The 24,851-nt window shown below is 62.7% G+C and overlaps 1 protein-coding gene across 4 annotated transcripts in view; it reads left to right on the top strand.

The window, feature by feature from the left end:
* The window catches only part of LOC118979280 (carboxyl-terminal PDZ ligand of neuronal nitric oxide synthase protein-like), a 90,528-nt gene that overhangs the window by 24,537 nt on the left and 41,140 nt on the right, over nucleotides 1-24,851 (top strand). For 3 of the 4 annotated variants that reach the window (XM_037035348.1, XM_037035349.1, XM_037035350.1), the window contains exon 2: nucleotides 1,220-1,291. The exons of the other annotated variant lie outside the window; for it this stretch is intronic. In XM_037035348.1, the coding sequence (XP_036891243.1) occupies nucleotides 1,220-1,291 (72 nt within the window). The remainder of the gene's footprint in view (nucleotides 1-1,219; nucleotides 1,292-24,851) is intronic. 4 annotated transcript variants of the gene reach the window in all.

Raw genomic sequence — 24,851 nt, forward strand, 5'->3', positions numbered from 1 at the left:
ACACACTGCGGGGCCCTGCTGAGCCCGGAGGGGAGAAGCGCCAACCACAGTCGATCTGACCTCACGGTTACACCGAGGGGCTGGGACCTGCCGGCCGGCGTCCTCGGGCCCAGAGCCTGTGGGCCCGCTGCCCCCCTCCAGCCACTCCTGCCTGCGAATGTCCCTGCACTAGCACCGAGGGCGGGGGTCCTGATGGCCCGATGGGGGCCCGTCCTGCTGCACATCCTGGGGACATCCTGCTGTTCCCATAGCCACAGACCCGTCCTGACTCCCTCTCTTACCCCCATGGACGCCGCCTTTGCTCCGGGTGTGGGCCTCCCTGGGGGCTGAGTTCCAGGGTCACCCGTGGGCTCCTTCGTGTGACTTGTGTGTCGGAAGGAGAGGCCGAGCCCAGGGGTTGGTTAGGGCCAAGAAAGACGCCCAGGCTGTATTTGGAGCGAAGAGCCATGGAGCAGAGCAGTGAGCGTGATGGAGCGGGCCTGGTTCCACAGAACAGATGCCCCGCGTGTCCCAGGGCGTCACGCCTGCTCTCAAGCAAAGGCGCACGCCGGGCTGTTGGCGTTCGGATGCTCCTCCTTCGCTCTGCGTGCCCCAGGGTGACTCGAATGGTGTCCGGTGAGGAGTCGTTCACACGCTGAACGTTAACCCGCATGCCGCTCTGTGCGGTCAGGTTGGACGTTTTAATACAATAGGGTGCGTCCGTTCCTGGCCTCCAGTCAGGAGCTCGCTCAGTGTGCGGGCTCCCTGAAACACCGAGCCGCCCCCTCCCCTTGCCGAGATCTGCCGTTGACCGAGAAACATGCCCTCTCCTTCCGTTTGTTTTCTTGAAGGGCTGGAATATGTGCACAGCAGGCTGGTGTGAGAGACTTCTCCCTCAGCTCCGGGCTCTCCCTTGGAGCCCCGTGCCCCAGCGAGGAAGGTTGCACAGGGAGGCCACTGTGTCGCCCCAGCTTCGTGGGGGGCGGGTCTTCCCCCGGGTCTTTCCGGAGCCTGCTGGGGTCAGCCCTGCACCCCTGGGGAGACTGCGAGGATACAGGAAGCACTTGGTCATCTCGTTTCAAAATCTCCCATTTGTTTGCTTTGGAGACACAGAGCTGGAAGGAGTCGCCCCGTTTGGCTGCTGCGAAATGGGGTGATGAACTGGACGGGCCCCCCGAGGCCCGTCCACCACTGCTCACACGCCGCCCTGTTCTCACCGAGTGTTTGCTTCTCCCCGCAGTACGTTGGGAGCCTGGACGTGCCGAGGCCCAACAGCAGAGTGGAGATCGTGGCTGCCATGCGCCGGATCCGGGTGAGCACTGGGGACGGGGCTGCCCCTCGGCACCCCAGGCCCTCCCCCCACACTGCACGGGAGCTGTTCCCAGCTGGGGGCATGGCCTTGATCAAAGGTCAAGGTCCAAGTGGATGGGGTGTCTGCAGGGGCACCATCCTTCCTCTCAGTGGACCTACTGCCTCTTGCCCTGAGATGCCTGGCGCCCTGGCTGACGCATGTGCGGGGCCCAACAGGGTATGGTGGGGGGGTGGGAGAGGGGTCTTAGCCAGAGATGTCAGGGAGGGGCTTGGTCAGGAGCAGTTAATTAGCACCAAACAGTAAAAGCACAAAGCTGTTAATTGTGGTGCAGAGGTAAGATTTACTTGGAATTTTGAGACCAAGTGTGGGATTTCATCCATTCCCTTGGCCAGTTGCTTTGGGCTTGGGAAGTGCGTGTGCTTCCCCCCTGCTGCTGAGGGCCCTTAGGAGCGTGTGCTGGACGCTCCCTCCTGACTCGGGTGCAGGGCAGAGCGTGCGCACGAAGGTGCCTTCTTCTGACCGCTGTGAAGGGCTCTGTCCGGGTGCCGGCCCTGAGTGGCAGGAGAGGTCACTTCAGGTCTGTGCATGCTGATGGCGGGCTCCGAGTGGCCGGACCAGTTGCTGTGACTTTGGGAGTGAGTGGGTGTGGGGTGGCTGGGAGTCATCCTGGGTGCAGCCTGTTTGGGCTCTTTGCCTTTTGGGGGAGCCCACTGCCCCCCCAGTTCCCCCATTACCTGCCATCCACAGGGCCCTGTGCCAGGAGCGCTGTTCCTGTGACCTGCTTCCAGGGCTTAATGACCAGCTGGTTAAGTTGGAGGGAGAAATTCCTTGGCCACAGAGCTGCTTGGTCGGCCGCCCACACCCTGTGTAGACTGGCGGCACCCACTGCTCGGGTGTGTGTGTCCTGCAGCCCCCAGTGCCCGGGGCAGGGGCGTCTGGGTGGGGCTGCAGCTGTCAGGGACTGGGGCCCAGGGTTTCCGTGTGGAGGGCAGCTTTGTCCTTTATGCAGAGTGGGGTGAGGCCAGCGTTGGGCAGGTCAGGGCAGTGGCCGGTCCCTGGGCGCAGGTAGGACATGGGTCACAAGGTTCTCATGGGTGCCATGTGCCTCGCCCACCCTGTAGACGCCCCTCCCTGACCCTGTGCGCAGCTGGGCGTGGGACGGTGGGTGGGGCAGTGCAGGGGCAGCACCCCCAGAGGGCAGACTTGCCCTCGGCCCTGGTGCCTCTCCTGCCCAGCCCCGCCTCTCGGGTGTCCGCTCCACAGACTTGGTTCCTTCCCCTGCTGTTTCTCCCCCGCCCTCTCCCCTGTTCTCGGGCGTTCTCTCCCGTGTAGATTTTCTTCTAAGGTTTGGCGTTGAGCTCCGGGACGTTTTCTTCCACCTTCTTCGCTGCCTCCAAGGTTGCCTTGAAGCCCCGCCACGCCGAAGGGCACGGGCAGTGCTGCTGCGTGTGCTCACGTCACTGTGCAGCTCTCTCCGAACCTGTCACCCTTGGGAACGGAGGCTCTGCCCCCATCACACCCTCCCCTCGCCCCCTGCGCTGCGTCTCTGGTCAGAGCAGCTGCAGCCTCTCCTGCCTCCACTGGGATGCACAGCAAGGACCTTCTTCCATACTCAGGGCGCTGGGGGCACCCCTGCTTCTCAGAGGGGCTTGGGGCCCCCCGGGCTCCCATCCCTGACGTGCAAGGAGCTCCACCTCCCTTCCCCTCCCCAAAGCAGGAAGGACCTCGTGAACGAGGGGAGAGATGGCTCCCAGCTCTGAGGTCCCGGAGGACCGCCACGGCCCTGCCCCACCGCCTCTGGCCCAGCATCCCTGTGGGTGCCCCCTTCACACGGCTGGCCAGTGGACAGCCCTGGGGGTCAGTCGGGCCATTCTTGGCTTTCCATAAACTTCCTTGTAGACCCGGAGGTTCCTAGACCCTGGGTGCCGCCCCGTTTGGATGTCCCAAAGGCACCTCAAGTTCAGCGTGTCCAAGGCCAAATCCATCGTTTCTGCAGCCTTTTCTCTTTGCTCGGAACCCCCTCCCCTCTGTGTTTTCTTCTTTCCAGGGATCTCATTGGGAGGCGTGAGCTGGGAACCTCAGGGTCACCTTCAGGGTTTCCATCAGCAGCCTTCCCATCTGTCACCCTTATCCTCCTACACGTTTCTCAAACGCTTGCCTCCCTCTCAGTCCCCAGCTGGGGAGGCCCAGGTCATCTGACACACAGCGTTGGCAGTGGCCCGCGGCAGTCACTCTGCACCCCGCCCCCACCGCCTCCACGCTGCTGCCCGGCTCAGCGTCTGCGGGCAGGTCTGAAGGGGTGGTTGTCTCAGGGCCCTGTGGCTCCTCACCTGCAGACTGGAGGCTGAACTCTGGATTCCCCTGGCACCCCAGGCCCTGCACATGGCCGGGAACTGCCCCTGCCTGGGAGGCACCCCCTCTCTCTGTGGCTGAGCCTGTCTCCTCAGGTATCCTCCACAAGCCTCCCTTCTAGAAGCTTCCCTCTAGAGACCTCTGTGCATTCCCCACACTGGTAAAGGTAACAGAGGGAAGAAGGGCCCTGAGTCCCCCCAAACCCGCCTTCTCTGGCAGACGGGACCTCCGCCGCCCCGTGTGGAGCAGAGGGCTCCCACGGCCACACAGTGCAGGCAGAGTACCTGGCCAGGCCAGCTCAGGCCGGCTGGGCTCCCCCGGCTTGGGGTGGGGCTGGGCAGTCCCCCAGTGGGGGACCTGGGGGTCAGAGCACACAGTGGCCTCTCCTGGCTGGGTTTTGGGAGGGGCAGTGGGTGCAGCAGCCAAGCAGGTGCCACCGCCAGGTGGGGGCCCGGTGCCTGCCCCCCAGACCTCACCTCTGCAGGCCCCACCCTGGTTTCTGTCACCAAAACCTGCTCCTCAGACCTGGTGAGGTTTTTTGGTTGGTTTGCACATCTGGTCTTTATTCAGCAGGATGACAGTTATGTCGGGGGTGGGGAGGTGTCTGCCTTTACACCAACACCCGCCCTTTGGGGCTGGGGGTCTCAGCGAGGGGGTTCACTGCGAGAGCTCATGCTGTGCTATGTAGGGTTTTCGCTTCCGCCCCTTCCCAGACACCCCAGCGTGTATTGGCACAGCTGAGCATGCGGCCCCCAGGCGTTAGGGCCCAGGCTCCGTGCGCAGGGTCACCCGTGCTGGTGACGGGCAGTCGGCTGACCTCAGAGTGGAGTGCCCCTCCCTGCAGTTGGCGCTAAGCCTGAATGTGGGCGCTGAGCCGGCCTGGCCAAGCTCTGCTTGTGGGGGGACCAGTGAGGACAAGGTGGGGGGCGGGGTGAGTGTGGCCCCCCCAGCAGCAGGAGGGACGTCTGCGTAGATCGTGGGCCCTGCACTGACCTGAGATGGGGAGGCGGGCAGGCCTCCGTCCCATTTGGAGCTTTCGCCACCCGTAGCCGGGCCTGGAGATCGGCCCCTAAGGGGGCTTGGTGGGGCCTGGCCTTGCCGTAGCTGTGACAATGGTCACAGGACTGTCAGAGTCCCTGCCTGACCTTCCTGCCCTCCGGCCAGGCGCGCACTGAGGCTGCCTCTCTCCCAGGGTGGCCTGCGGGCTCCTCCCTAGTCTCTCAGCAGTATCTCCTCTTCCCCGCCACCCTCTCCTGCGGGGCGGGCTCTTTACCTCCAGGTTCCCTCTTCTTTTTTATTTTTGTTCTCACCCAAGGGTGTGTTTGTTGATTTTAGAGAGGGAGAGGGGAGAGACAGAGAAACATCGCTGTGAGAAAAATTTCTATTGGCTGCCCGCCATACAAGACTTGGACCCACAACCCTTTGGTGCACAGGACAGCGCTCCAACCAGCCAGGGCAGGACCCGTTTTGATTGGTCCAAGGAGCTCAGGCCTTGGGCACGTCCGAGGTGTCAGGCGGACAGGGAGGAGGAGGGCCCTGCACTGGGCCCCTCTGGCGGAATCTGAGTTGCCTCCCACAACCACCCAGCCGAGCCTGCCCGAAGCAGATTACTGAAAGCAGCTGCCCAGAGGCCTGTTTGATTTCTCTCCAGCCCAGAGGCGGACACAGTCCACACTCAGCGGGGAAGGACCCGGAGAACGCTGGTGCCCGGGCTCGCCTGCCTCGCCGACTCGCCTGCCCGGGGAGTGTCTGCTCCGCTCCCCTCCGAGTGTCCCCCTCCGGGGGTCCTCCTGCTCCACAGTGCTCTCTGCACTCCAGTGCCGAGGGGGGGTGGAGCACCCAGCCGGTGTCTCTGCGTGTCCTCTCCAGGCCCCACGTGGGGGAGCAGGGAGGACATTCCAGCGGGCTCCCCCCACTGCCCTGCCCCCACCCCCCAGGACTCCCCGGTGCTGTACTGTGATTTCCTGAGCTGCTGGAGGATCCGTGTTTGGGCTGCAGGGGAAGATAAGGGATTCCAGACATTCTTGCTGCTCCCATCCAGAGTGCTGGCCAGACGCCCTTCCTCCCCCGCCCCCGTTAGGAGGACGAGACTCGGTGGGACTCGGGCTGGCCCTGTACCTGTGTGCTGCGCCTGTGCTGACGTTTGGTCTCCAAGGCAGCGGCCCGTCGGTCCTAACGACGATGAGCCGCGTTGCTGTCTGTGCTGGTGCCCCGACCCTGCAGCCTGTCCATGCCCTGTCCGTGGGGGATGCGGTGCGGTGACGGAGGCCAGGGGCTTGTCTGTGTCCTGGTGTGTGGCTGGTGCTTAGCTCACGGTCCACTGCTACTCAGCCGGGAGGGGATTGTGCCCCAAAGTGAAGGGAGTTGGCTGGGATTTTAGGTCAGTGAGAGCATCTTGGTCCCCTAACCCTGCGTCCTGGGAGATCTGAGTGACTGAGGCCAGTGCTTCTCCAGGTGTGGCCCTGAGGCCAGCAGCCCAGCCTGGGAGCCTGTTAGAGGGATGCTCTTGGCCCCACCCATGACCCTGGCCCAGGAGCTTGGGGTTTGATGAACCCTCCAGGTGGTTGTGATGAACGTCATCTTGGGAGCTGCAGATCCAGGCTGTTGGCCTGACCTCTGGGGTTCCTCAGGATGTCTCAGGCTCCAGCATGAAAGCTGTTGCCCTTAAGATGATTCTGTTTAACTGGATGGGCCCAGGAGAGGTTCTCAGAGGCAGGCAGGCAGTTGTGTTTGGCGATTGGCTGGCAGAAAGGTGGGAAAGAAGGCCTTTGGAGCCGGAGATGGGCAGCGCAGGCTTGTTGAGGTTGAGGTGGGACGCTGAGCAAAAGGCTGTTGGGGGGTCGCCAGTTCTGAGCACCTGTGTTGGGAGCCAGGCCAAGAGGCTGATGGTCGCCTTCACCTGCAGAACAAAGCCCCCCACCCCCGCCCCCGCCTGCCAGAGGCTCGGGCAGTGCGTCTGAGGGAAGCTTCTCTGGCCCGTGGCTCTGCTGACACTCAGCCCCTCTGGGCTTCCGTGGGTGGCCGGCCTCTTCCGACTTGGGTGCGTGTGGACATGGAGTCGGATCTTTGCCGCCTGGTCACCTATTTTCCGCAGGTGGTTTGGGGTGTGACATGTATTTGATTTTTAAGTTCATGTTCAGCAGCATGAATGCAACGTGCTCCTGGCCCCCCCTTTGCAGGGCGAGGCCTTTCCCCGCCTCCTGCACACACCTCCTCGGGGGACCTGAGGAGGTGTCTGTCCCCATCACCTGGCTGCCCCCAGACTCTGCACCCTTCGCGGTGACCCAGTGAGTGAGTGGCACATGCCTCGGCCCAGACGGGCGGGGCTCGGCCTCTCTGGAGAGCAGTCGGAGCTGCGGGGGGGGGGGGGGGGGTTGGGGCGGGGGGGNGGGGGGGGGGGGGGGGGGGGGGGGGTTTGGCCCGGGGGTGTGTCTTCAGCTGTCAGGCTCTCGGGAGACACGCGGGGGCCTGGGAGTCTCATGGAACAGGCAGCTCCACGTCCCCGTTCCACATTCAGCATGACAGATGGGCTCGTGTGAGATATCTGAAGGCGGACTTCAAGGGCCCCCTCCAAGACCGAAGTGGAGGGGGGTGGGGTGAAGGGAGACAGGACTCCGGGCTCTCCCAGCTGAGGGGCCTCTGAGGGGAGAGAGCAGCCTGGGTTCGTGGGCACGGGGAGCAGAAGGTGGGGGTCCAGGAGTTCGTGCTTCTGGGCGACGGTGTGGGCTCCTCCTCCTCCTCTCCCCACAGACAAAATCTTGGTCTGTGTTGCTGAATNCTCTCCCCGTCCCCGTTCCACATTCAGCATGACAGATGGGCTCGTGTGAGGTATCTGAAGGCGGACTTCAAGGGTCCCCTCCAAGACCGAAGTGGAGGGGGGTGGGGTGAAGGGAGACAGGACTCCGGGCTCTCCCAGCTGAGGGGCCTCTGAGGGGAGAGAGCAGCCTGGGTTCGTGGGCACGGGGAGCAGAAGGTGGGGGTCCAGGAGTTCGTGCTTCTGGGCGACGGCGTGGGCTCCTCCTCCTCCTCTCCCCACAGATGAAATCTTGGTCTGTGTTGCTGAATAGCAGCCAGGAGGCCGAGTTCTCTGGGCTTCCATCTGAATTCAGCTGGATGGTCCGTTCCTTTTCTTGACAATCCCCCAAAGAATCTCCCGATTGCAGAGGGAGCCCAGGGCAGGGAAACCTCCTGCAGACCCAGCCGATGCCTTCTCTGACTTCCTGACCCCCGCAAGCCTGCGGCCTGCTTTCCTCACTGCCTGCCCCCCCCCCCCACACACACACGTTAGATTCCACTGCTCTGTCTTCCAGTTTGGGGTGGACATTTCTTCTCTTTCGTTCTTTCTGATGAAGAGATTCCGTCCGAGCTATTGGCAGGTACTTTCCGGAAGACCGAGGCGGAGTGGCCAGCCCGCTAGAGCGAGATGGTGGTGCTCGGGCCGCGGCCGCCGCAGTGCTGGTGCTTCCGTGTTGGGCGCGCACGCCCCGCGCGCGGGCTGCTCCCACACGCAGCCTGGAGCAGCCTCCCACGTCTGACCCCCTTTCCAGCCGTGTCTGCTTTTAAATGAGGTTTCCCAACTGGCCTTCACCACCGGGTTTAGGCCCCTGCGTGCTCCCCTCGCCAGGAGAACGAGGCCGCTGAGTCTCCGACTCCCTTAACGGGGCGGGTGGTGGGTTTCCTTGGCCACAGCCGGCTTGCAAGCTGCTCTGCCTGACAGCCTGTTGGCACAACTTTGTAGGTCGTGGGGGCCTCGTTGGTGTGGGGGTCCCGCTCTGACCAAGCACAGGCCTCCCTGCGGTGAGCTGTCGTGCTGGCTGCGCCCTTTGTTCTGAGACGTCTTCCCCAAGGGGCCGCACCTGCTCTTTCCCCGTCACAGCTCTGCGCCTGCACAGAAGTTCTCATGGCCTTTCGGGTTCGCAGTGAGTTTGGGGGCGGGAGGCGCTCATGGAGGTGGCAATGGTCTTTTCGTCCTGAGTGACCTCATAGACGGTGACGCAGACACGGTGCTGTGGGCGGGCGGGGCGGGTATGCCTCTGCCTCGGGTGCAGCCAGAGGTCCGAGAGCCTCTCGCTGGCAGCCCTGGGGGACACGCTGCAGGGACGGGAAGGGGGGCGGCGGGGGCTGCTCTCGCTGGGAGGAAGTCTGCCCTCTCGTCTGTCCCGGAACAGTGAGCCTGCGCCAGCCGGGGTGTGGTGTCCGGCGGCATCTGGGGGTGGCCAGCTGATGCCGGAGGCTTGTCCGCCCTGCACTCGCTCCCGACAGGGATGCTCCAGAGATGGGGCCTCGGAGCACAGGCTGGCCCACAGGAGGTCTGGGGTCTTCGCACCCTTTGCCTTCTTCCTGGGCGTGGTGGGTGGGGGTGGGGGCTGGGGACGCTCTGAGGGCTGCAGCACAGTTAGCATTTGCCTAGCACACGGCAGGTGCTCGGTGGCTGGAGGCTGACCTTCAGAGGGACAGCGTCAAGTCGAAGCCCTGTCTCCACTGACTGTAAGAGCCCTGTGCCCGTGGCGCTGCTGCCTGCGGCCTCTCCAGGGGGCTGTGCACCCGGAGCACCTGGCACGCAGGCCAGGCCCAGCGTGCTGTGCCGAGTCGGTAAGCCAGCAGACCCCTCTCGGTGACTTGGCGTGGAAGTGCTCCCAGACCAAACGGGCTTGCTACCGTGCCCGTCCCGTCCCTCATGCAGCGGGGCGCCTGCCTGCACTCACCTGCTCCCTGGTGACCGGTCATGGCCGTGTCCTTTCCTTCTGGTTTTGAAACCCCGTTCTCTTTCCTGGGACCATGCTGTGTCTGGTCCCCCTCCCTGTCCCTTCTCACCACGGTGCGTCCCCAGCCACCTGGCCCGGCCGGCCTGTCTCTGCACCCTGTTTGTGTGTAGCCCGTGGGCCCTGTTCTGGAATTGAACTTGTGTGGGTGCCCCCCCCCCCCCCCCCCCCCCCCCCCCNGGGGGCCCCCCCCCCCCCCCCCGGCTAGACCACCAGCTTCTCGGGAGCAGCTGTGTGCCGCACAGTGGGTCTGTCCGAGGGACTGTAGACCAGGGGCAGTCCTGCACAAAAGCGCACCGTCATCAGGGTGACTGGGGGAGGGGGACGAGGGTGCGTGTGTGGACGGCGCGTGGTCTGTATTGGTGGCTCGTCTGCAGGGGTCAGGGGACAGGTGTCACGGCCGACGTCGGGGTGTGGGCCTCCTCTCTGTCTCCCCAGTTCTGCTCTCGCGATTCCCGGCCGTTCTGCTCCAGCAGTGGGCCTTCCGGGTCCCCTCTAAGAATCCCCTGCGATTGGGTCATGGTGACATTCTGGGGTCCGAGGCTGACAGTCCCGCCGACTTCCTAGGATGCTGGCTCTTCTCTTCCTGCGCATGACTTTTCCACCGTTGGAAGTGCTCATACTTCTTTAATGGTGTGAAGGGGAAACGCGGTGAAATGGAAATGTGTCACCTGCCTGTGGGGAGGAAGGCCACCCACTTGGCCATAAAGGAAGTAGGAGCGACTGATGGGGACTTGGAGGCTGCCTGCACCCGGGTCACTGCCCCCTGGGCCGGCGGTGCCTGCTAGGCAAGATCAGCAGGGCCAGAGTCAAGCCCCGAGAAGTCTGTATGCACCTGGGGTGTCAGCAGGTGTGCGGCGCACAGTAGGTGCATTGCGCAAGGCTGGGAACGGATGGGTGACGTGGAAAACGCGAAGCCGGGTCTGGGCTACAGTGAGGCGGCAGGGAGAGAGCCCGGACAAGTGGTGGATGAGGGGAGCAGGACCCCGGGGGGGGGGGCTGAGGAGCAGCAGCCCGTCGCCTCGTGGCCGAGACGGCCCAGACCGGGGCCGCTCCAACACGCCGTTCTGTTGCAACACAGTGTTCTCGTGTAACACCTTGTTCCGCTACGACCGTCTGTTGCCAACAGTTGTGGGTTTTGCAGAGGACACGGTGGGGGGAGGCAGACCGGCAGTCCCACTGTGGGTGAGCAAGGCCGCGCAGTGCGTGTGCCTTTACCGGCAAGTGCGTGAGCATGCGCTTCTGAGGGCAGAGTCCGTGGCCGTGAGTAATCATTAACTGCTCGTGGCGCTGTCTTGGGTGCCGCCCGGCAAGCAGCGAAGTTGCATGTACTCGGCCTCTGTTCAGTGCCGTCCTCAGGCCGACGCCAGGACCCCACACAGACGTACCTGGAAGGGGGGCGTTTCAAGTAAATACCAACGCAGACAAAGGGGAAAAGTCCGGCTGGTTTTGTCTTGGTGTTTAATTGCGTGATGATGTCATTTCTATTGGACTCTTCCTGCCCCGTGGGGGACTCAGACGTGGTGGCGGGGGGGGGAGGGCAGGTGGGGGCGGGGGGGGCAGGTGGGGGCGGGCGTGGCGCCCAGCAAGGAGCTGAGCTCAAGGCCCAGTGGCCTGCGTGGTCTGCTGCTGGGCTCTGACTGCAGCTGGGTCTCCTTGGAAGCTTGAAGGTCAGAGTCTGTGAAATGGACCGAGTGGGTTGGGCCTGGGGTGTCTTCAGAAGTCAGTTCCTAAGAACCAAGTCAAGCGCTTTTCAGCAGAAAGCCTGCAGAGAAAGAGCCCAGGACCCAGACTTAGAAGAAAGGTGATCAGGGTCCCCTCCAGCCCTGCACAGGCGCAGGGAGAGGATGTGGCTTGTTGAGGCCGCACGGGGCCAGCCCTGGACGGGGGACGAGCTGTCCTCCTTCCCTGGCTCTTTCTCCCCAGGTGCCAGCCAGCCAGTCTGCCCCTTGTCTGGGTGAGGAAGCCTGGCCTGGGGGTGTGTCTTGGGGCAGGGCTGGGGCACTAGCCCTCTTGGCTCCTGCCTGCCAGGGTCACACTGTCCCCAGTGGACTTGTGTTCCCAGGGGTGTGGTCAGCAGTCTGATGGGGAGAGCTCCAGCACAGGCCTTGCAGGACGTGCGCCCGAGGGGACGGCCACTCACTTCTGCCTGCGCGGGGGCCTGTGGGCCGCCTGCTGTGGCCGTGCTCTGGCCACAGGGGTGAGCGTGTGGGAGAGGCTGGTCTGCTCTGCTGCTCATTTCAGGAGCATCCCGGTCGGACAAGGACCACCCCCCAAACCCTCAGCCCCCCTCATTCCTGTCTGCAGACTCATGCTCGTGAATCAGCGGTGCCGAAGCCTGAGCCTTTGACCTTCATAACTGTCTGTCTGACCTTCGGGGACCTTGCCCTTGGGGGAGGAGAGCAGAGCCGGCTGGTTTTAGTCCCGGAAGTGTGCGGTGGAGGCCGAGGGAGGGCTGGGTTCAGGTGTTTCTGGGTCTCTGGTCACAAAACTCGAGGCTCAAGTTGACTGAACAGAGGCCAGAAGGTGACGGGGGCCTGGGCGCCTCACCGACCTGCCTCAGAAGGTGGGCCTGGGCCGCCCGTGGGGTGCATGTGCCGCCCGTGGGGTGCATGTGCCGCCCGTGGGGTGTGTGTGCCGCCCGTGGGGTGTGTGTGCTGCCCCTGGGGTGCGTGCGCCGCCAGGGCATGTGTGGTGCCAGACACAGCGAGTCCCCAGTGACCTGTGGCCTCAGACTCTCATCCAGTCTCCTTGTTCTCTCTGCTTCACTCACTGACCATCCTTGAGAGCCGTCCTGTGCCACACTGCACCAGCCCTGGAGGCGACACCGCAAACTGGACACCTGGCACTTCCCAGGGAGCTTGGGGTGCAGAGGCTGGTAGAGGAGGCTGTCCAGACACCCCCAGTTTAGCTACAGCCCCTGCCCAGAGAGGGGATGTGCCTTCCAGCCTTTGGGTTTGGAGCCTGCCCCCCAGCTGGGCACTGAGCCGTTGGTCCCTCAGCACCAGGCCCTGCGACGAGAGCCATCCAGCAAACTGGGCGGCAGATGAAACAGAGTGCCTGTTCCCGCAGCTTCTCCCAGGTGTTCGGCTGCCTCACCTGGGAGCTTTGGCCCCGGCTCCACGGGGGTCAGGGCAGGCGTCTGGTCTCCTAGAGTTTGCCTCTGGGTTCTGTGGTGACTGGGGCAGGAGGGGATGATGGAGACATCCTGTCCTGCCGTGGCTGTGGCCACCCCCAGCCCGGAAGCTGGCCCCAGGGGCTCCAACGCTGGGGACTGATCACATGGACTGCTTTTAGCATTTAAGAGTCTGTGGCTGAAACACACCATTCTGGGTCTGAGGACAATCCCAGTAGGCTGGCCTAATTGCTTGACTGGCCCACATGAAATTAACTGTGACTTCTGGAAGCAAGTGACGGCTCGGGTCCCGGGTTCCCAACGACAGCGGGTGCCTGTGGCTTGGAGGGGACAGCGGCCTGGGCAGCAGCCAGTTGGCACCGAGGCCCTGGAGGGCAGGGACAGGAGCCGTGCTGAGCCGAGGGTGGGGGTGGGATTAGAAAGGGGGCCCAGGCTGAGGCTCTCGAGTCTATTTCCGTTAAAGAAAAAGAAACGGTTTCGCATTTTTGGTTTCGCAATCTGTAGGAGAGTTGACTCCTGTGTGTTGATTGCATTCGTAGAGGGGGGTGTATGAATCTGCTTGGGCTGAAGACTCGTGCTTTGGGACAGAACACAGACGGGGCAGCCCGCACCAGACACTCACTTCTCGGCGTCCGGAGGCTGCCTGGGGCTGACCGCGGGGCCATCTGGGCGGGTTCTCACGGGGCCACTGCCTCACTCGTCCTCGCGTGGCCTTCGCGCCGCACACAGGCTCCCAGTGTCTGGATGTGGTGCCAGTGCAGTGGCCTCAGGGCCCCTCGCAAGATCTCCGTCCACCCACCGGCCGCCTCCACAGGGCTCAGCGCTGGTCCCCCTCATGTGATGTCCTGGGGGGACCAGCCTGGAAGCGGGGGACAGCAGGCAGCAGGGGACACAGGCCAGGACGAGGGGCGAGCAGCGCTGTCCGGGCTGCTTCCTCGCTCACGCACGTGCTCACTTGTGTGCGGGTCAGTCCCCTCACTCGGTTCCTCGCCTTCCGGGTGGGAGCGGCTGAGTGAGACGTGGCAGGTCCAGGGTTAATCAAACCACCCGGCGCGGTGAGTGGTGGTTCTCTCTATTTTTCTTGCTGTTTCCTAATCAGTTTGCATTCATTAAGTGCGGGCTGCACCCACGCCTGGCCTCGCCCCCACAGTGACAGCTGTGTCCCCAGCAGCTGTCTCCTCATGGTGCTGGCTCGCCTGTCACGCACTGGCCGTCACTGAGACCAGAATCGACCCACTCTCTCTGGGCGTCACTTCCGCCAGGCCCACGGCTCTCCGAGGCCAGCGTCTCCGGGAAGCCCTTCCTCTCCTTGAGGGCGCGTTTGCCGGGCCCCACGGGGGCTCCGTCCTGCCCAGTCACTGGGTGGTTGTGTTCATGGCAGCCCACTCAGGCTCCCTTCCCCGGGCCGTCCCCACGCTTTCCTGCTGGGAGCTGGAGGTCCGTTTATCTGGACAGTGGGGTGATGGTGGTGCCCACGGGTGGTCCTGTGACAGTGGCCTGCCTCTGGCCGCAGAGCACCTTCCCTTCTTTGTCTCGGCTGCGGTGGACAGCAGGGCTCCGTGTGTGACCAGCTGGGGGCCGAGCCGCTGGGTCCAGCCTGTGGTCTGTCCCTCAGCCGGGGGGCTCTGCACACCCCCTCGAAGGCCCCTGTGCCGCACCGTGCTGGCCTTGCCTGCTCTCTGCTGTGCCTCGCCCATTGCTGTACCCCACCCACCCTCATGGGCCCCAGGTTCTGCAGAGGAGGGCGGGTGGTAGTTGAGGTTGGGACGGGCTGCTTGGACCTCTGCTGTCTACGCCAGCTCGGCCGTCGTACAGAGTTCCCCACACTGGGTGACAAAACCCACATTTATCTGTCACAGGCCTGGCGGCCAAAGGTCCACGTCAGGAGCTGCCCCCGGGCACCCCCAAGGGGAGAGACCGGCTCCGTCTCCCCCCCCCCCCCCCCCCGAGGCTGCCAGTCCCGTGGGAGTGGGGCCAGCTCCCATGGCCTTGCTGAGCCCTTGTCACCTCCTCAGAGCCCCTCTCCAGGCACGGGCACTGAGAGGGGCAGGCCCTGCCCACGGGTGGTCCTGTGACAGTGGCCTGCCTCTGGCCGCAGAGCACCTTCCCTTCTTTGTCTCGGCTGCGGTGGACAGCAGGGCTCCGTGTGTGACCAGCTGGGGGCCGAGCCGCTGGGTCCAGCCTGTGGTCTGTCCCTCAGCCGGGGGGCTCTGCACACCCCCTCGAAGGCCCCTGTGCCGCACCGTGCTGGCCTTGCCTGCTCTCTGCTGTGCCCCGCCCACTGCTGTGCCCCGCCCACCCTCAGGGGCCCCAGGTTCTGCAGAGGAGGGCGGGTGGCAGTTGAGGTTGGGACGGGCTGCTTGGACCTCTGCTGTCTACGCCAGCTCGGCCGTCGTACAGAGTCCCCCACACTGGGTGACAAAACCCACATTTATCTGTCACAGGCCTGGCGGCCAAAGGTCCACGTCAGGAGCTGCCCCCGGGCACCCCCAAGGGGAGAGACCGGCTCCGTCTCCCCCCCCCCCCCACCGAGGCTGCCAGTCCCGTGGGAGTGGGGCCAGCTCCCATGGCCTTGCTGAGCCCTGGTCACCTCCTCAGAGCCCCTCTCCAGGCACGGGCACTGAGAGGGGCAGGCCCTCCACACAGGAGTTCGAGGGACTCCACTGTAGACATGGCACTTCGTCATTGGTGGCTCTGAACGCCGGGGCGTTCCGTGTCCCCCGGGGCGTGCACTGCGCAGTGAGCAGGGAGCTTGGTGGCAGTGTCTTCCCGCTGGAAGGCTGGCTATCCCCTCCCTTGCGCCCTTCTTGTGCCTGTTGGGGACCCCGGGAGCCACTGCCTCTCCTCTGCACAGACAGCTGAGTGCTCACCGGTGCCACGGCACTGATGGTGAGAGACCCGGGCCTACGTCCGGGCTCAGGAGGGCTGGGCGGGGCCTGTTTAGGGCGAGCTCCCTTCCCTCCTCGCCAGAAGAGCGTTTTGCAGAAACACGAGCCCGTGATCCAGATTGTCCTCAGGCTGCTTCCAAAAGGACCAGGAGCCCGGTCATTTGTGACCCCAGGCGGCCGATTGTGACCCCAGGTGGCTGCAGCTGCTGTACTCCCAGGCGGCTGGAGTGGGAGGAGCCCGCCCGGCTTGGCTGCCTTGGGGGCTCCTGTCGCACTGGACGGGACAGGAAAAGGAGGAGGTCGAACACCCTGCGGCATCTCCCCAGGCCTGCCGGTCCCACCGCCGGTCCCACCGCCTGTCCTTCAGACCCTGCACGCGGGGGCACCTCATCCCCAGCACTCGGGACACGTCGTGCGTATTCCGCCCCGTGCTGCAGGCTGGGATGCAGTGGGGCGCGCCATTCGTAGTGTGTATGTGATGAGCACCGGAAACCAACTCTGCGGCTCAGGCCAGTGTCTGCCCTGCGTTCACGGCAGTCACTGTGCAGGGGGTGGGGGGTGGGGGGTGTTGGGGGGAGCTCTTGGGACTGTCACCTGAGCAACGCAGCTCTGCAAGCTCCGAGCCGCATCCTGATTTCCGTTGTCCCCTCCCTGCCCCAGAACCAACTCTGCCCTCCCCCTCTGGGGGTGAGACTTTGCAGACCCCACCCAGGGGGGGGTGCGGGGGCTTGCTTTCTGGGTCTGGCCCACTTCACTCAGTCAGCACGGTGTCCCCCAGACTCATCTGGGCAGTGGCGAGTGGCAGGGTCTCCTCGTGTAAAGCCGAGTGGTACTGCACCGTGTGTATTGTGCACTCACACACGCGCGCGTGGGGTGCACACACACACCACCATCTCCTGGCGCCCTGTTGACAGGTGGTCAACAGGTGACAGGCGGTTGACAGGTGGTCTCCCTGGATTGCCGGTTGTGAGTGAGGCTGCAGTGAGTGTGGGGCCAGGTGTCTGTCCGAGGCACTGGTTCCGTCGTCTTTGGACGCGTGCCCAGAAGGGGCGCTGATAGATCATTTGGTGGTTTTACGTGTAGGGTTTTGAGGAACACTCACCGTGTTTTCCGTAACAGCTGAGTCGATTTGCATTCCCAGCAACAGCGTACGAGGGTTTCCTTGCCAACACTTTTTTTTTTGGTAACAGCCATCCTAACAGGTTCGAGGTGGCGTCTCATTCGGCTTTAATTGCTCAGTCCCTGACGACTAGTGATGTCAAGCACCTTCTTGTGTGTCTGTTGGCCATTTGCGTGCCTTCTTTGGAGACACCTGCTCAGGCTCTTTGCCCGTGTTTTCAGTGGGCGATGGGCCTTTCAGTGGTTGAACTGTACGAGTTCCTTACGTAACCCTGGTCTGATGCATGGTGTGCAAATACCTTCTCCCAGTTGCTAGGCTGCCTGTTCACTTGTGGCGACGATTTCCTTTGCTGTGCAGAAGCTTTTGAGTTTGATGGGGTGTCACTTCTTTATTTTTTGCTTTTGTTGCCTGAGCTTTTAATGTCACATCTAAAATGCCGCCATGGAGGCCAGTATCAAGGATTCCCCCCCGATGTTTTCTTCTGGGAGTCGTATGGCGTCAGGTCTCCTGTTGAGGCCTTTAATGTATTTTCAGTTGGCGTTTGAGGAAGGGGTAAGGGTTTAGTTTCGTGCTTTTGCCGCTGCTTCCCCGCTTCCCAGCACCGTTCGTCACGTGGACTGTCCTCCTCCCGCTGTGCGTTCTCAACACGGCGGTTGCACGTTGCTTGACCGTGCTTGGCTGCATTTCTGGGCTCCCGATTCAGTCCCAGTGACCCGTGTGTCTGGTTCTAATCCCAGTCCCACCCTGTTCTGATTGCCGTACCTTTGTAATGTGGTTTGGAGTCGGGAAGGAGGACGTCTCCAGCCGTGTTCCTCCTTCTCAAGATTGCCGTGGATCTCTGGGGTCTTCTGTGGCTCCGAGTGAGTTTTAGAGTTGGCTTTTCTTTCCATCTCCATTCACGTCTACCTCCTGAGCACCCCTGGGGGCGCTGCACAGCCCGGCGCATGGTGCCGACACACCCAGCCGTGTGTGGCAGCCCCAGTTACTGACGAGCCTGGACACCGTCGCTGGGAAGTGTGTCACACGACTGTTTTGAGTTCAGGTGACGTTTCTGCCTGTCCTGGGCAGTGCCGGCGGAGCAGGGCGTTGTGCAGCTGGGAGTCCGGAGTTACCTGCTTCCTGAGAAAGGTCGTGAACTCATGACCACGGCCCCTTCTGCTTTCTCCCGCACACATTTAAACACCTGGCACCACATAGCACAGGCTGGCGTGACCAACTGTGCTCCTGTCCCCGAGCCTGTCCTTCTGTCCCCGAGCTTGTGCTTCCCTGGGCATCAGCTCCTTTGTCCGGCCTGTCAGCCCTGGGCCGTTACCCCGGGAGCTGCCAGTGAGGAATTTCTCCATTAAGGCCGGAGACTCCCGCTGGTCCCGTGCAGGCATTTCTGCTGACAGGTTGCCATGGCTGGAGTGGCCGAATCCAAGAAGCTGACCTTCCCCTTCACCCGGGTCACGTGCTTCCTGGGGGCTGTGCCCGGTCCTCTTCCCATCTCTGCTTCCTGTCCTGCTGTGGATTTTGGTTGGCATTCAATGCCCAGTCTGCAGTCCTACCTGACGAGTTGGATTGTTTTTCATTCTCCTTGGGATGAATTACGAGCTTTCATGACTCCAGTCGGGCTGCCTGGAGCCGGGCCCAGCCGGGCAGGTGTGGTGCCAGCTTCCCTGGCGTGCAGCCGTGCCAGAGACCTTTGCCGTTGACCCTTCTCGCTGCTTGGAAATACCAGGCCCGGTGCCTTGAGAGGGCGTTGCCACTTGCAGTCCTGAAAGGCGGCTTTGTGCTGAGGAAAGCCTGTTGCGGGAGCTGATAAGCCGCCTGCTCACTTCCCTGTGAATCACAGGGAAAGGACCTTGCCCGTGGAGGTCACGTCACTTGTCTCCTCTCAGCCCGTGTAATGGGCCTGTTCAAAGCCCCCAATGTGACCCTCTCCTGTCACCGTGTCACTGGGGAGCCATCTCAGCTTGTCTGCTGGCTGTCTCACTATCTCCCTGCCCTGTTTAAGGCCTTTGAACATTGTATTCAGGGTGCTGAGTACGAGGTACGTGGACTCCTTAAAGATCATCCTGAAATTCTGTCCAAGACACTGGGATTAGTCATCTTAACTGAAAAAGTGACCCCCCCCTTAGAGCCACGTTACGGAGCTTTCTGCTTTCCCTTTGAGGTGCAGCTTGTGCACCCACCTCCCCAACCCCAACCCCAGCCCTCACCCCTCCTTTCTCTCTTCCTGCACTGAGACATCGAGGAACCCGGCGAAGGCCAGGGCCGCGGCTGGGATGCTCCCGTGATGCCAACAGAGCAGCCCAGGCCAGGTCCTCCCCGCAGAGTGATGGTGGGGCGGGGGGGTGGGGGGGTGCAGGTTGCCGGGGTTGGGGGACTGGGTTCAGTTCACCTGTGATCCGGAGACTTCGAAGCACATTCCTAACTGTGCTCATAGCCATTTACGTCACACACTTCCCTCACGCGCCAGCAAAGCGCGCGTTTTAGGAGGCGGCGCACAGGGCTGGACAGACTCCCCGAGCCCGGCGGGCAGTTCAGCAGCTCATTTGGAGGCACAGACCCAGGCACAGACCCGGAAGGAAACCCAAGGTGATGAGACAGGCCCTGCCCTCGGTTCTGTGCTCCAGGATGTGATGTGCAGACTTCCCTGCGCCCGGTGCCCTGCAGGGGGCGCCCTGCAGCTCAATTTCAGGAAGTTCACATCAACTAAGGCCCTAATTCGTGCTCCTTGCCAGTTCACATTCGCAGCGTAACGACTGCGTAGCGTCCATAAGTGGTCGTGAACAGGTCCTGCAGGCCTGACACCTTCGGTCTGGACCTCGGTGTCTGGAGAAGGAGCAAACAAAACAGGCAGGCCCGTCCCGTGGACAGGCTGGGGCTGTTCCTCCAGGCTGTCCTTGGCTTCCTCGCTTGCTAGGGGCGCACTGACCGCCTGGCTGGGGGAGGGTGCACTGCGTCCTAGGTGCCCCTCAGGAGACAGACCTCCCCCTCTTCCTGCTCCTGACAGTCACCACGCCTTCTCTCCTTCACGGAACTCTGCTCGAGGGGGAGGCCCCTGGTTTTCAAGGTGGTCGAGCTTTGTAGGCACTTGGGTCTTAGAACCAGAATCTGGAGCCTGGAAAATGGTCAGGAAGGAAAATACATGCCATGTTGGATGCGGGTCACTGTGACCCCAGGAGGGACAGCCCTTCTGATGGACAGTTTTGCTTTAACAAATGAAAATAAACAAAATACAGCGGATGTGCTGAGTAAGAAGACAGAGGGGAAGCTGGGGACTCGTCCCCCGAACCTGATTATGCAGAGGAACGTGGACAGAAGGCGAGGGGAGGGGGTTAGGGAGACAGCTGTCTCTCTCTGTCACCAGGGGCGCTGCTAGAGCCCTTCCCATGGCCAGGCGGCGACGGCTGGGGTTTCCCAGGTGGGACCACAAGTCCCAGAGCGGGGCCAGGCTCCAGGGCAGTGAGCGAAAGGGACGGTAAAAGTGGGGCCTGGGGTCTCCCACAGTGAGGAAGTGAGCGTCCACTGGGAGGCATCTCAGTAGAAACAAGGTTCTAAGTAGCTTCCCCTGGAAACCGTTCTCTTCCCAGGAACAGCTCGAGACCTGGCACTGGTCTCAACAAGAGGCATGGGGTCCCACCAAGGACTGCTTGCTCCTCGGAAGCCTGGGCCTCTCCCCCAGACGTGGTCCCCCCAACCGACCAGGGTGCTTGGCTGTGGTTATGAGTCGAGCCCCTCATTTCCCACTCATGGGTTCCTGGTGGCTCCCCCTTTTCTGCAGGTTGGACACAACACAGCCCACAGCCAGTCACGGGAAAAGTGCCTGTAGTCTGTCCCTCCCCCCACGCCCTCTGTGGTGTGGTACCAGGGTGCAGGCTTCCCCCACTCTCATCCTTCCCCAGCCCTGCAAGTGGGGGCGCTACCCGCGCCAGGGTGGGTGTGGAAGCTGTGGTGAGTCGGCGCCCTGGGGCGACGCTGTGTGCCTGATGGGGCAGTGACACTCCGCCCCCTTCCACCCATGGGCCTGCAGGCGCCTGGCACACAGTCAGGTTGTCCCACATCCGTTTCCTTAAAGTCTCACCCCGGGGCAAATCCAGCTCATCTGGGCTTGGCGGCCAGGCTGCCGGCCTCTGCTGATTGGTTCACATCGGGGGTCCAGCTCCGGACCCTCAGATGACTGTCAGTGCTTCACAGGGCAGGCCCCACCCCGAGATCGCCTCCACCTCGGCTCCCAGGACTCGCAGCTCAAGTTACCTTTTTCACCAAGTGGAACCGTTGACACAAATCAGTTACCTGTGTTCTCTGTTTGGAAACAAGGACTATGGTAACTCCAGGGAGATAAATATTCTCACTTGTCTTCACCTTTCAGTCAAGAAGCAGGTTGGGCACCTGCCGGGGCGCCAGACCCGGGGCCTGGTGTGGGGGACACAGGCACAGTCCTTGCACTCAGGGGCTTGCGTTGGGAACATGTGGCAACAGCGTGGGCAGACTTGCCCATTGTGACGAGTGCAGTGAGGAAATGGGAAGGGCGTCAGAGGACCCGGCACGTGGCCTGGGAAGTCGGCGGGCTCCTCGCAGGAGCCCCGTCAGGGCCATTGCTGGCTCGCTCGCTCGCTCTCGCCTGCAGCCTGACCAGCTCCCTTTCCATGAGCTGAACTTGGTGTCTTGGAGGTGCTGGGTCCGGGCAGCTTGTCGGTCCTCCCCCTCGAGTGGCCCTCGGGTGGCCCTTGGGTGGCCCTCGGGTGGCCCTTGGGTGGCCCTCGGGTGGCGGGCCCAGACTCTGCCCTTCACCCTTTGTGTCTCCAGTAGCTGTCTTCTCCCCAGGGGCCACCTTGTCTGGGGGGAAGGGAGGGGCATAGCCTGGAGCTGCCCCATTCACGCCTCTTTGGGATATGAGCTTAAACAAAGAAAAGAGCCCTGGACAGAACACGGACACAGACATCGCAGAATGCGGGCTTAGAGGATGCTCGTGGGAGCAGAACCAGCCGTCCTCAGTGCCAGCATTGAGCTCTCGCTGCTGACACTCATGGTTACGTTTTCATCTTTTTTCCTTGTTCGCTTACGCTCTTTAATGCACCTATTTCTACCGAAAGTCATCGCTTTAAAAGCATCTCAGTGTTGGAGAGGACCATGTGGACGTCTCTCGGTGGACCTTCTGTGACGACGGTAGAGCAAGCACGTTTGAAACCCACTGCAGACTAGAGAGAGCTGCCGAGACTGGAGAGCAGGGGACACACGGGGGGGCTGCCGGGCTGAGAGGGCGGGGAGGCTGTGTGAGGAGGCCGGCCAGCAGGACCACAGAGCTCTGACTCGCTGTCAGTAAAGGCTCTGTCGGCCGCCTCTGGCTTCATCAGGGTGCCTTGAGTCAGGCTGGTGTCCCCCCACCCCCCACTCTCGCGGACTGGGAAAGTACGTATGTGCATGTCGTCTGTGCAACTGTGAGTTACCCAGAGCCCACCTGGTGCGGTGTCAGAGATGGGCACTGACCTCAGGTGCCACCCCGGCCCCCTGCGGGTTTGCGGGTCGTAAGTGGCAGGGAAGAGGCTGGCCATGTGCAGAGCTTTGGGCAGACTCAGACCTTGGGGGGCAGGTGGCAGTTTGGCAGTGGTCGGGGGGACCCTGGGAAACACCCACACTTTGAGCCTGGATCCTGCAGGCTGTGCCTTGGGAGCCAGGCAAAGCGGGCCTAGCCCGGCGTGCACGAGGCTGGGGCTGCACTCCTGGCCGGCTCCGGCGTGGTCTCCCTCCCCCAGAGCAAAGGCCGGTCCCCGGAGGAAGTGCTGCCACTCTGAGCCTCAGGCCGACGCTGCGGGTTTTCACGTGCCCTGTGAGAGAGCAGCACGTGGCTGGGTGTCTGTGCCAGACCCAGTGACAGCGCCGTCCCCACTCGTGGACTTGAAACCGCAGTGACGCACCGTTCAAGGAACCAGGAGAGAAGATGGAGAATGTTGGCAGAGAGTTGGAATCTTGTACAAAGAATCAAAATTCTAGAACCACCATTTCCCTGGGAGCTGGTAACACCTGAAGCCTCTCATCCTTTTGTAAAGGTGGGAGCTGGGGTGCGGCTGGAGTCTGGGGCCGTGACCCTGCCCAGGGAAAGGGTCCTCAGGGTTGTCCCCAGTGGGGCCCCGTCCTGTGTGGGTGGGAAAGGAGGCTGCAGGGTGGTCTCAGTTCAGGAACCGGGGGCAGAGGCCCAGGGTGGCGGCCCGGAGACGCCGACACCCCTTTTCTTTGCTTCCCACTGCGCCCAGTAGGCCCAGTCGGGGGGCAGAACCCCTCCAGTGATGAGTACGGGGAGATCAGTAGCTAGAAATGGGAACCACCCCTCAGGGGTGAAAAGAATTTCACAGAACACAGGGGCAGCCTCCAGGGAAAGAGGACTCCCAAAGGTGCGTGTCCAGAGCCAAGAAGGTGGTAGAGAGGTCCTGGGGCACCAGCAAGACCGGGGGGCCACTGGCCCCAGAAGCCGGAACTCAGAACTGCAAGCACCTGGACCAAGCAGAGAAACCCACCCCTGGCGCCTGCCCAGCGCCCTCTGCTGGCAGGACAAGGAACCGGCAGCAAAGCCCCTAGGATTTGGGGCAGCCGGGCCACCCCACCCCCACCCCACCCCCAACTCTTAAAGACCACNCCCCCCCCCCCCCCCGCACAACACTTCTCAGAGCTCCGCAAGCCACACAAGAGAGGGAAAGGGACCAGCTCACGCCCACACCATCCTTTCATTCAGCCCGGTGTGTCCGGAGCAGTATCTTACAGTATAATTGGCCTGCAGTGGTTTCGGTATTTCTATATTTCACACCCAGTCTCCCGAAGCGGGTGTGTCCCGACCTGCGGCACACCTCAGTGTGCAGAGCCGGCCTGCAGCGGTGCTCAGCCCGCCCGTGTGGCTGGTGGCCCGGCACCGGCGCAGCCCGGTCACACAGCCGGTCGCAGCACCGTGGGTTTGGGGCCGAGAGGCCGTCAGCCAGTGGCACAGGATCAGAGCAGTTACGTGACCGCCACATACAAGGTCCCATACAGTGAAAAGCCACTTCCGGAATGCTGCAGGGATTTGGGGACAAGGCTTATGTTAAGGCAGAGAGCATTTGGAACTGTTTACAAATAGACTCGACTTTGCGATTACAAAAGTCTTGTTAAAAATAAAGAAGGGAAATACACTAAAATTTTAGCAATGGCTGCCTTTGTGGGGAAGTCTGGGCTGTCGGCCCCCGGGGGTCCTTAACACACAGGGGGGAGGTGCCGTAGAGAGGGGGGCATTTTCCTTGCTGGACATTTGAGAGCTTTTTAAACTTGCCCACCACTGCCCCACTGCATACTGGGGGCCTGATTCTGGGAGCACTCCCCCCAGGGAAAGCTTGGCTTGGCCACCCTGCACTTGGACTTCGGCTCAGTCCTCTCCCCCAAAGAGAACCTGTTCTCTCTGTCAGGATTCGCTGCTTACGCACAGCCAGCAGGCCCCCGTGGGGGTCGGGGTCACAGCCTCCCACACCAGCCTCCTGGCGCTGCTGCCGGCTCCCCGCTGCACCCGTCCCCACTGTCCTCTCCCCCACCCCTGTTTCTTCCCCACTGCCGTCCTCTCCGGGCTCTGCACCTTCCAGGGGCCTCTCTGCTGCCCTGTCCCCCACCTCTGCGCCTCCCTGTCAAGGCAGGACCATCCCAGGAGTCCCCTGGTTTATGTTGCAGATGTGTGGTGCCTGCTCAGTGGTGCAGAAACTCGCCCCGTGGGGAGATCAAAGCCGCGGTGTCTGGTCAGACGCCTTCGCCACGCTGTTAATTAAAGTCAGGCCTGCGTGACCGGCTCCGTGACAGAGGGAGGTGAGGCCACTACTCACAGGTGGTGGCAGTGAACTCCTGGCCGCCCCCCCCGCCCCGGTGTACAGGGGCTGGTGTGCAAGGCGGGGCTCTTCTGTCTCACCCACTGCCGACAGGAGTGGGTCTCCGTGCGCACACGCACTCACACGCAGCCAGGTCCTTGCACGGATGACAGAGGAGCTAGATGAGGGGGCTGGAGGGGGCGTGGCCTGTTCGGTGCTGTCCCCCAAGGCCAGAAACAGGCACAGGGACCCGCCCGGCTCGTTGGGAGCAGCGCCTCCATTTCCTGACCCAGGGTTGGAGCGTGTGGCACGGGGTCTACCCAGAGGTGGCCCTGGGTCTCGTCCACAGCCTGAGGCCGGCGGCGTGAGGACGTCAGCCAGTCCAGAGTTAAGCACGTGTGACCTTGGGTTGAGTCTGTGCGTCTGCCCGAAATTACCCCGTGCCTGGCGGTTGTTGAGCAAGGACGGAGTGGGGGTTAGAGCCAAGTCCCGTTCATGAC

The sequence above is a fragment of the Sturnira hondurensis genome, unplaced genomic scaffold, assembly GCF_014824575.4.
Source record: "Sturnira hondurensis isolate 20B ecotype Veracruz unplaced genomic scaffold, ASM1482457v3 Scaffold0022215, whole genome shotgun sequence".
Classification (NCBI taxonomy): Eukaryota; Metazoa; Chordata; class Mammalia; order Chiroptera; family Phyllostomidae; genus Sturnira; species Sturnira hondurensis.